This window comes from Cynoglossus semilaevis, chromosome 5 (genome assembly GCF_000523025.1).
Source record: "Cynoglossus semilaevis isolate Cse_v1.0 chromosome 5, Cse_v1.0, whole genome shotgun sequence".
Lineage (NCBI taxonomy): Eukaryota > Metazoa > Chordata > Actinopteri > Pleuronectiformes > Cynoglossidae > Cynoglossus > Cynoglossus semilaevis.
Genome location: NC_024311.1, coordinates 6,173,138 through 6,185,306, shown reverse-complemented (window position 1 = coordinate 6,185,306; position 12,169 = coordinate 6,173,138). Strand labels below are relative to the sequence as shown.

The 12,169-nt window shown below is 38.5% G+C and overlaps 1 protein-coding gene across 1 annotated transcript in view; it reads right to left on the bottom strand.

Moving 5' to 3' along the window:
- Positions 1-3,294: 3,294 nt before the first annotated feature.
- Positions 3,295-12,169, bottom strand: part of LOC103378799 (leucine-rich repeat-containing protein 4C-like) — a 38,625-nt gene continuing 29,750 nt past the window's right edge. The window contains exon 2 of the mRNA XM_008310136.3: positions 3,295-8,139. Coding sequence (XP_008308358.1) covers positions 6,220-8,112 — 1,893 coding nt within the window. The 5' untranslated portion in view covers positions 8,113-8,139 and the 3' untranslated portion in view covers positions 3,295-6,219. The remainder of the gene's footprint in view (positions 8,140-12,169) is intronic.

Here is a 12,169-nt window from a genome sequence, read left to right as displayed (position 1 = left end):
TTAATGTTTTAAATTAATTTGCAAAATGAATGAAGATTAAGATTTTAATACATTTTTATTCATGGGCAGAATGACGCCCACTGTATATCCAATTATTCCACTGTCCATCCAAGATAAACGCACAGTCGCTACACACAGTGTCTTTTACACACAGTGTGCACCTAAAGCATAACATACCTTCTTAACAGCTAGCATGTGTTCTTTAATGTCAGGTCAGAGTACTGTAGCTTTTACCTTACAAGGTGATTCACACAGGTGTCAAATAGATTTCAAAAAACAGCAGACTGAATATTCATATTGTTATAGACAACGGTGTCGCTGACGTTTTAAAAGCGTTCTCCTGCACAAGCCACGTTAAAGATGCACAGTGATGACGAAAACCCACATATGAAGCAAAGTTTGGAGTTATACTTTTGAATATTTATCTTGACAGTTTTCTTCATGTAATAAATAAAAATATTTGGTTGTAGTCAAAAAATAAGCTGGTGTTAAACACACCCATCTACTTGCTCGAGTTTGTCTTTCTGTTCCAGAAAAAATGTACATTGTACTATTTTTGTGTCATGTAGACTGATTGAGTTACCTCAATTAGTCATGATTAATCGTGATGTTCTGTGGATGTTCAGTGTAAAAAAACATCCTCTATTTTATGTCTAGAATATATTTTGGTAAGTAAAAAGCTGACTTAAATGCAGTAATATTATAAAGTAAAGGCAGGAAGGTATAAGACATCATAAAATTAAAGGTTATGCTCCATACTATGAAGGTCTTATTTTTTACTGAAAGCTTATCCTTATTGAACCTTTCAATTTTTCAAAGAGACATTTCTTTGTAACGTTGAAGATGCTGTAATGGACCATGAATGTCCTTGAGCATGAGTGCAATTTTTCAAATTCTATTTTCCCAGTTCTACGTGGCACAGTGTTCAATCAATATCATCACGTTTTTTCTAAAAGCGTTTTTTTTTTCATGTTTTACAGGAGGTAGGCTGAAGAATCCCTGTCATCAGAACCGTGTTTATGGAGGATTACTTTAATTTAATTCATATGCCCTAATTCAAAACATACAAAGAGTGTGAATAAAATATAAAATTAAACACACACAAACACATATATATAAGAAACATCAATTTTCTTTTCAAATGTTCTTCATTAGTTTGAATTGTGAGAATTCGCTGTACTTCCCCCTGCTGACTGTCAAGGTTAGGATGACCCGAGCTTCACTCTGCCTCCTGGATACACTGCTCCATGTCACAGAGAAACAGCTGGGCTCTTTTTTTCACCCCTGACTGTCAAAGGATTTTGAAGAACATTGAAAGAAAATAAAGACATGTTTGTACCTACTGCTGAACTCACAATAATTTGTCAGAAAATGAATGATCATCTCAGTAACCTGCCATGGAAAAATGCTTCCTCATATTGCCTGCAAATCAATAGGACTGCTGTTCAGTTTCAGAATTGGAACACTGAGCTCTGATTAAACAGACCCTGCCTGTCACCTCCCTAAATAAATTCATCAGTAAGGAAAATAAAGAATGATCCTTTTGCCCGACTGGACAGTAATTTTAGCTTCACTGTGCACACCAACATGTTTCCAAACAAAAGCTGCACCGACTGCCTCCGGCCATTTTGCCAGGGAGCAATGAAGTACTTTGTGAATGAAACGGAGTGAATCCCAAAGGTAATTACAGCTGAGCCATTTTGTGCTATTTAGCTGGGATTTCACAATAATAATAATAATAAAAAAATCACACCTTACTGCACTGATGTAGTTTTTCTATCTAGCCGGATGGAGGTTGACTGGGACTCTGAGCTACAACTTAATTCACTTGATGTGAGAAGCATTTTAACATGTGATTGAGAGTAGAGTCTGCAGATTAGACTTGTATTTTTTATGACCCTGACAATGTTCTCTGTAGGACAATGAGGGCTTTTGTATATCATATTGAGTCAGCAGAGAGAGCAGGAGAGGCAGCCATTGTGCTGTTTGCCATAGAATTCTCAGATTTGCCAGCATGAATCAGATGCCTCTGTCAGACAGATGGAGTAATTCAAATTAGATAAAAGAATCTGACTCTCCATGTATAATGCAGAGAGATCACTCTTCCTTTTCCTCTTAGATATCCACTTCCCTCCTCTGACCTCATAAAATAAGCCACAGTACATTTCCTCACAGCTTTTTCTCCTCACTTCAGCATTCTGGGAGCTGCTTAGTAATCTCTTTTTTTGTGCTTGAATATTTCTATAAATGTTTTCATGTGTAAATGGAGCAAAGACAGCACAGCAGTGACACACTCTGTGAATAATGTACTGCATGAATCTATTGGGAAAAAAAAGAATTGCAGTTTTTATTTGTATTCATTTACAGTATGAACTACAATCTCAGGTATCAATATTTGAACATCATCCTCAAAGAAATCAGTTGGACTGCTTACAAGCACAAGTCTTTTTTTTTTGTTTGTTTTTGTCTTTTTTCTCTTTGTTTTTTTTTTATTTTAGTCTTTTTATAACAATTGAAGCACATGTAAAATTATGACCTGAAGACTTTTTGTAGTGTATTTTTGAAAATATTTTTTGTAGAAATGTCACCATTGGATAACCGTTCTCTCCAAAAATGAGAGAGAATATTTCCACATACAGTAACCATCTTTCATACACGGACAGTTGGCAGAATAACACACAAGAATCATATCACCTTGGCTTGGGAGGCTTTCACAAAATCAAGCTCATTCTGCTGGTTGTACAAGTCCAACACAAGTCAGTCTTAATTTTATCCTGGTATCAAAATATCGCTCCACACAAGTCAATCCACAGATGTATCATGATGCCAAAACAGAGCGGCTCCAATTTCTCCAAGTAACTCACAAGTCCCATCCCTAAATATTTATATATATATGGATATTAAGAAAAACAATCTCAACTTTTTTTCACTGTAGCCAGCGTCAACATTTAATCATTAAGCCACCAAAGCATTGAAAAGGAATTGAGCACTGAACAGAAAACAATGTTAAGGGAAAGGATGGTTTACTCCTTGACTCCACTGTGTCTGTCATTCATAGCTATTGAGAGTCACATGATGGATGAGTTTCTCTTTTAGCAGCTCCTGCGCCATCTACACTTTCATTTGTATCAACAGCAACAGCAACAGCAACACGCCGTCTTTAGATGCAAATTAAGCTTCTTTCCGACAATCTACTCTAGCAGATCCAGTAAAAAACAAAAATAAAAGCAAACTGAAGTGCATTATCCATTGTACATTAATATGTAACATGTAATTTTTTTTTTTTCACTAGCAGATCCAGTAAAAAACAAAAATAAAAGCAAACTGAAGTGCATTATCCATTGTACATTAATATGTAACATGTAAAATATGTTTTTTTTTCATTTTCTCACATTCTTGTCCCATTGCTTTGCAGAAGATACAGTAGCCCTATTATAATTAAAAAAACAAAAATAGGAAAGAAAATGATGATCCAACATGATGGGCTCTAAAGAGAGTTCCTGTTTATGTTTAAAATAAAAGAGAAACTTATGGTTTTCCATTACACTTTGGGCAAAATATAACATCTTTATGTATGATTTTCACCTTAGTATTCCCAATGTACTGTTAAATAATGCATTATGGAAAACCTACTGAGCAATAAGCAGTGATTTAATTATGCCTATTAAAGGCTTATTGACCATATTCTGGCTGTAATCTTATACAGTCATACATAATAAAGCAATAATGTTATGACTGACAAAAGCCTGTGCTAAGGTGCTAAGCTAATTAACCTGTAAACAGCTTGTCATTGAAGTTTACAATGAAGTTTTAAAGATATATATGAAGCAACAATAGCAACAATATTGTCACTGGGTGTTAGTTAGTGAAGACTGTTAAAAATGAGTTGCTTTATTAAAAATGCCAGTAAAATTAGCACACAATAAATGTGCCAAAATATGCTTTTTCAGAGAGACAAAAGTGGAAGGCAAATCTACCTCTTCTTACTTTCTGCACAAGGTCACTGTTTCCTTGGCAACAGGCTGATGGGTAGTTTTGCCTCCGTGTTCTTTATCCATTTTTCACTCCTCTCTCTTCAAATCTGCAATATCTCTGTTTGAAGACCTCTGATGACCGTTGTGCATCCTTCCCCTGCCCACTGTTTTTCACTTTTTCAACCCCGCCTCGCCCTTTCCTTTGGCTTTTCTCCTCTGAAGACTAAATGACATACCCAAGAGTAAACAGTGGAGACAATGTACTGATGGTGTTTAAATGATGCAACATCAAAGCGCGTGTCTTCTTTCAGAAAAACGAGACTGAGCATGAAATGAGTTGCTTTAATATCAGAGCTCTCTTCTGTCCATTAGATCTTGGAGAGAGTGGAAAAAAGTCCCACGCTGTTTTGTTATCAGCTTTTCTCTGTCTGCAAATGAACTGCTGATACAGATTAATGAGCTTTAAACCACCTCCCTTCATTTTTTCGTCCAGTTTTTGGCTGCTTCGCTGGCCATATTAGATCTGCCTGTGTTAGTCCGACGGGGTCACACTACATTACAAAGCAGCCTCATTTGCCTCTTTATCTGTACTAACAGATGGACTATCAGTACCAATGATGGTGTGACCCTGGGGTAATGGCAAGGTATCATGACACCCAGTGGACGGAGATCATTGCTGGTTTAATGGAGAGGCTGCAAACTTCTGTCTTGAGCCTTCCTCCTATTTCCCATGCAATATTCTCATGTATGGTAGAGGTTGATGAGAAATATATGACAAATTAGATGAAATGAAGGGGTTACGAACTTGTCAGTGCAAAGACAAATTGAGAAGCAAAAGGAAAAGAGAGCAGTGGGAGGCAGAGCGAGTGCAGACAGAGACAATGTAGAGTGCAGAATGTAGATTGGAAGTCAGATTTAAAAAATATTAAACGTAGAAGCTAACGGAAAATATAAGAGAAAAGTGGATTCAGGAGGTTAATCGTAATGAAAATGAGGGATGTATGTCTTGTTGTTCAACAGAAACTGTGTGTTTTCTCATTTGCCTGCTTTGCTCCTCGGGCATGCTGGCTTCACTGTGATATCATCCGGAGCTGTGTCATAAAAGAGCTCATTTTGTCTTGACTGACAGCTAGAATATCACGGCGATGAAAATAAACCCATTTTGTTCATCGTCTCATAAAGCTCTGCTATTATGGAAAAGATTTAGTCAACAGCTAGAGAATCAATGCCCCTGAATGTGTGGCAACACGTTCGTCTGCAATAAAATATTATTAGCCAAATCAAATATTAAATTAATGAGACTCTGAATGTAAGTAGAAAAGAACAAACTCAAACGCCTGCTTTGTCAAATTTGATATTTTCAGACTCAACTCTTCGACATCAAAATGGCCTGGAACACCGTACACAGTTGCATTATGTACATTATTTAGAGTTCATTGGTCTATGTTTCATCAGAATAGAAAGGGTAACGTGCTGTTGCTTAACGTCTACAGTTGGCCTTCAATATTTTCTTTTCCTCTCGTCAGCCATTTCAGGACATGCTTACCATCTTCCTGTGGTATAAGTAATTTAGGGTCCATTCTTCAGTACAGGCAGGGTGTGAGAAATGGAGAAGCAAATGCTTGGAGGTTAAGAATTAGGGAGGAAGAAAGGGTATGAAATAAATTACATGAAGAGCATTAAAATGTCTCCCCAGCAAAGATGAAAAAAGATCAGTGTGATAAGTTATCACAGATGGCAAAATAAAATATATTCCTATTTAGATTAAAAAGAAAGACGGAGAGGAGAAAAAGAACGAAACGGAAGCGTATGTTGTTGAAAAAAAAATCAAAAAAACAAAAATACGCCTGTTGACATCAGAAAAGTTACTCATGATGCCTTCAAGGGCTGTAAGAAAATCTGGTTTTACACATGAAGTCAATCCTCATTTCTAGTAAACCATTCTTTCCCCTTTGCAGTATTACACACAGAGAAAGAGATAGAGAAATAAAAATAGCTAAAAAGCTATCACAAATTGTTTTTCTTCATTTAGTCAATAGACATGTTTTAATAAATAATCTTTGTTTTTTGAAGACACTTGTTAAGTATCAAGTCATCCTTTTGCCAATCGTCGTCACTGACATCAACACTGTCAAATCAAAGGTTTATTTTTTTTTGTTTGTTTTCTTTACAGTGTATTTCCTATTGTTTTGGTCCAGTGTATTTGTAGGAAATGCTGATACTGGGTGTTGAGTCAAACACAAGGTCAAATTTGTGTTTCTTGCACATTGTCTTTTGAGCAAGCTTGAATCAGTAAAGGTTCCTGTGTTGTTGAGCTGTGAATGGAACTAAGCATAGGAGGGTGGTGGTAAGTGCTCTTGTAGGTGTTGTAGTGGTTGTAGTGGTCCAGTGGGGGCAGCGACAGGTGTCGCTCCATGGCAGCGACACCTGCAAGCTCTTCTTCAACAGTTATGACCTCCATAGAGGAGGCAGGGCCATCAGGATCCTGCTGGTTATGCTGTTTCCTCATCTTGTAGAAAATCACCAGCAGAACAGCTGCCATGAGGGTGATGGCAACAAAGCACCCGATTATAATCTTGGTGGTTTTCATCACTTCATCCAGGCCGTTAAGTCCTCCCTCTCTATCCAGATCCACAACTGGAATAGTATAAGTCCGCTCTGTGGTTCTGGTTGAAACAGGGGTTCCTTTTGTTGTTGAGGATGACACCCAGCCAATGGGAGGAAGTGTTTGATTTTCTTCACCAGGGGCTTCAATAGTCTCCACGGTGACTGTGGTGAAATAGGTCACCCCGCTGTTTTCCACAGAAGTAACGTTGAGAACAGCCGAGGCTGAAATGTTGCCTGCTGTGTTGCTCACCATGCAGGTATAAGTTCCAGTGTCCTGCATGGTCACACTGGTGAAGTTCAGTGTTCCGTCATTGAGCACAGACAAACGCACCTTGTAAGCCCCATGTGTCACCAATGAACCGTTTGGTGTGAGCCAGCTGATGGACGTCAGGGAGTTTGTACGGCATTTAAGCTCTGCACCCATGCCTTCTGTCACATTCAGGTCACTGGGGGGCTCCAGGATGACAGGAACATCACACTGAAAGTAGCTGTGGTCCAATTCTCCAATGTAGCGGCCCTTAAAATTTGTAGGAGTATGGCAACGGGCACAGCAGCTGGTGTTGGCTGGAACAGTTTCTTTCAACCACCAGCTGAGCCACAGTATATCACAGTTGCAGTTCCAAGGGTTGTGATGGAGATGGACACGCTCCAGACGATGCAGTGGTGTGAAGAGGTCATGAGGCAGAAAGGTGAGGTTGTTGTGGGCCAGGTTGAGCTCCACCAGCGACTGCAGGTCATCAAATGAATTTCTTTCAATATTTTGGATCTGGGCGTGCATCATCCACAGCTTCTGGAGATTAACCAATCCTGCGAATGAGCTGGGCTTGACAACGGACAACTGGTTTCCTGACATTTCTAATTCTTCTAGCTTGATCAAAGGTAAGATGTTAGGAATCTCCTTAAGGTTGCACATTCCTAAATTTAGGTACCTCAGGTTGCTTAGGTCTTTAAAAGCCCCATCAGAGATGTAAGACAGGCGCTTCAGCTCACCTAGATCTAGCCGTCGAAGAGAAGGAACCCGGTTGAAGGCATATGATGGTATGCTTTCAATGGGGTTGTTCCTTAGCCATAATTCCTTGAGCTTGGATAAGTACTCAAATGCTCCATTGGGGATTGTCGTGAGCCGATTATCAAATAGCTCTAAGGTGTTCAGACTGGCCAGTCCATTGAAAGCTCCAATTTCAATGTTTCGAATGTGGTTTTTGCTCAGCTGCAGGATCTCCAGATGGCGCAGATGTTTAAAACTGTCCACCTTAATGACCTGGATGAGGTTGTCCTGTAGGTTTAAGTAACGAGTGTTGGTAGAAATGCCATCTGGGACATCCCGGAGGTTACGACGGGTGCAAATGACTTTGCTGAACTGGTTACTGCATGAGCAAACAGAAGGACAGGTCTGAGCGCGGACCAGCCCAGCCACGACCAGGATCTGTAGAGCCAAAAGCAGTACAAACAGGGGGTTGGAGAGCGCCCCCTTCAGCCTACGACCTCTCATTGTCTGGCGCTGGAGGGAGGAGATCATTGTGTTCAGCATTCATAGTTCATCTGATGTTTGTGTTTTCTGCAATGAAAAGAGAAAAAAATGAAGTTACTTCATAACGCAGATGATAAAAATTGTTTTATTGCTTTTTATTAGATAAGATAATAAACATTAGATGCTTTTTCTTTTCATTTAATTTGATAGGATTGCAACACAATATATTGTAATTAAGGCTGTGATTTCAACAACAATAATAATAAAAATAATAATAATATCATAATATGCAACTGGGAAGTAAATTAAAAAATAATTGACAACTTTCTGTTGATGAAGCATCATGAGCACACAACAACAATAGAAGCACAATAGATTATAAGGAATCTCAATTGTCAGTATGGCCCATCTGTGGGATATAACAAGCTTTTTGTTAACTCCCTTGTCCTGAATCGCCCTAGATTCCCAGATTTCACAGAAGCTGATCTTCACCGGAGGCTGAAACAAAAAAAAAAAAAAAAAAAAAAAAAAAAAAAAGAAAGCAAAAACTAGGCAGCTTAATACGGTTATCATTACAAGACCTTAACACAGTGTAAGCTCACACCTTTAATTAACACTGAATAAACAAACCTCACTCATTTAGGGACCACAAGAATTAGTACCTTTCCCTGGTGTAGTATACATGGTGGTTAATATTCAAACTGTAATTCTTCATGTCAGTAAATGTAATACATGTCATGTTTAAACTTCAGGAGAATATATATCATCTGTTTATATTATCACCAAAATCATTCATATATAACCTGAACCCAGGGTCTGTGAAGACAATGGTCATTGTCCTTCAACCAAACACAGTTAACAAGGAGGTCGTTAGTCAGTTATTTCAAATTAGATCAAATTACATTAGATTAGCCCAATTTGAATGTGCTTTAGATGAAAATGTCAAACGTTCCCTCCTGCATCGGCAGCACAGACTGCAACTTCCACACAGCAACAATGATGTCCTGCTGTCACTTGTAATACAAAGATAGTAACCAGCAGACACAAATCAATACAGCGTTCCATTAAAACAGACCATATAGGGAGTGAAATGATTCGCTGTGACACCTGACAAATTGAATTTCTTAATACGTTCCTTAAACTCAGAACCCTGTACTTTTTGGGTTGAAAACCATCTGTCATGATCATCATTATTTTTTTTTTCATAATCCTGAGAAACCTGTGCACTATGTAAACGCTATGACAGATATTTCAGTAAAGATGAATGGCTGACTAAATCAGGATAAATTAGTCTGCGTGTGTCTTGGTTTTGCACGTGCCAGACTGCCATGCCAGTTACTGTATACACGCTGGGGTGAGATGAGTCTCTGCTGGGGGAATGGGATTGAATAAAGACTCCCACTGGTAGAAGCTCATTTTCTCTAACAGGAATTACAATAATGCTCCGCTGCCACCAAGGAAATGAACATTTCGAATGGGACAAACCTACCGTTGGAGATTATCTGATGTCAACATAACATCTCCACTTGTGTTTCATGAGTCAGATTACCACATAGAACGCACTTCAAACACACTTCTTCCCTTTGTTTGTCTCAAAACACCGTGGATTAATTCCATCAAAGCAAGCTCAACATGTGCTCAAAGACACTAAAGACAGCAGCTGGTAAGAACCAACGATCCTGCCAAAAACATACAACGTTCACCCACTCTCACTCTTCTGCTCCTGCACCTGCAGCTGCATCATGTCTGACACGGTTGTGACTTGCCAAATTCAGTCCTTTTAATTACTTTTTAGAAATGTGCTCTGCATGATAACATGTCTCTGTTGTGTCTCTCATGGATAGAGATCTCAACGTACAGGAGTGTATTTCAGGACAGCAGAGCACTACAAGTGTCAGATAGTTGTGTACGTGGCCCAACTGCAGTGTTGTTTTGGTAAACCTAAACAGACAGCTGACATGGACGCTGGGTCAGTATTTTTAATAAAGGGTAAACATTAGAAGGTCACAAATTGTCCTCTTCCTATTCTTGCTTTTATTCTCCCTATAATTGGTACTTAATCTAATTGGTCTTTATGAATAGGGTGTGTATTAGAGGATGCAGCATCATCATCACCTAACATCATCAACTAAAGTAGAAGCCTGTGGCTACTCAAAAGAGTAGCTTGTTCCACATTCACTCCAAACATTAAAGAGTCACTACATTACGTGGTCGTTACATGCCTCGTTATGGTCTTGTTTGTGTCAATGCTGTAACCTTCTATGGTATCTGCATCTTATCACACAAACCCAGTAGGTGTCTGATCGATACAGATGGACTTTTGGCCGTAACTGTGTTTGCTCTCTCTGCCCTGAGATCTAAAATGTGATTGTTCCCCTTTTCCTTTCTGTTTTCTGGCTCTTGTTCATGTTAAAAAATGATATCATATGCACCGTGCATAACAAATGGAAGTGGCCCTTAGTAAACTGTTGCTTGACCTCAAATGGATTTTGTCAATGTAATTTCTCATATTTATGTACTTGGATTTTTACTTCTTGACCTTAGATGTTTTGGGCCACAAATATATATATTGTTCACCTTTTGATTAATTTCTAATGGTGTTTTGAGAAATGCATTTGGCATTTTTTCTCTCTGGCACACATACTGTAAAAGCTCCCTGCTGCAATACACAAGAGTGTGGGTCACAAACTCCTAAATGGACTGCGCTTGATTGTAGTTGAAGACAATTTGACCACTGAAAATTTTCCAAACCACTTTCCTCCATTTCTAATTTTCCAGCACTTGCTACAGTGTTGTTGTATAATACTGTAGTATTTTGATGCTATGTTGAGAATGGATATTATTTTTCTATAGACCCAAGTACATCCACTGAGTCATCAAATGAATGCATGAACAATACACCTACTGATACACTACTGCCTTTTGGAAGAGAGCAGTATGATGGAAATTATACTGCAAGGAAAGTTTTACTTTTTATATCTTGAGCATCAGCCTTAGAAAAACAATATGTGGGATGTGCGTGAAGTAAAACATAGAAATCATTAGTTCAGCCTTAATCCGTTTACAGTTTAACTTATGGTCACACACATTTATATCTATAGATAGATAGATAGATAGATAGATAGATAGATAGATAGATAGATAGATAGATAGATAGATAGATAGATAGATAGATAGATAGATAGATATCTTTGTGTAGATGATTGAAAATCAACATACTAACTGTTTTCTGTTAGCTGAACATCCATGTGACTACTGAGAGAACCCTTTAAAGTGTTTTAATGTTGTACTTTAATGTTTTTGTGACAAGCTGACTGACTCTTTGAGCCATCCCATTACCAAATATGAAATCTGGTGAGCCACATTTGTATGAAGCGTCATGGAACTGTAAAAGCAGCTTTTACGCCACAGCTTTAGTTTTTAGAGCAAGCCATTTTTCAGCAGTATCCAGCTGTAAATGGAACAACATCAACATGTTTTTCCAGGATTACCATCAATCTAGGTAAGAGGTTTTCTTAGAAATTAGATGCTTTTATAGGTCCAACCTAATTGTTCTAGCCTGGTAAGCAACTGGTAAACACACGGATGGAAAAAACTAGGTTACAGTAAACAGACATGTTGTTAACCCGGGCCTCCGGTATGGAAATCATTCAAAAAAAAAAAAAAAAAAAAAAAAAAAAAAACACAGACAACAATCCACAGTGACATGGCCTCTCTGGCCGACTCTTGACTGTTCAGTGATTCCATTAACATTATGCTAAAGCTTTACTGGAGTTATATTTAGGTGTGACACCTCTATTGTAGCCAGAAAATGTTTAAGACTGGAGCACTGGAGCAAAGTTTGCTCTCAGGCCTCTGGGTGGAAGCTGCAGATTCGGCTTTCTTGTTACTAATCCTTGGCATGACGTTTCAAACGGAATTTAATGTTCGTTCTCTCGCTCAGGTCTACGCATGGAATAAATGTGGAAGAAAATAATGAGTGGTGACAAAAACGACCAACAGCACAGGTCTCTGTGATGCACTGGGTAACAGCTAATATTGACCGTTATCTGCGGCCTACACATTTTCTTGCTCTATTCATGCACAACATTAACGTCTGCATTTCTTTCCAATCCAT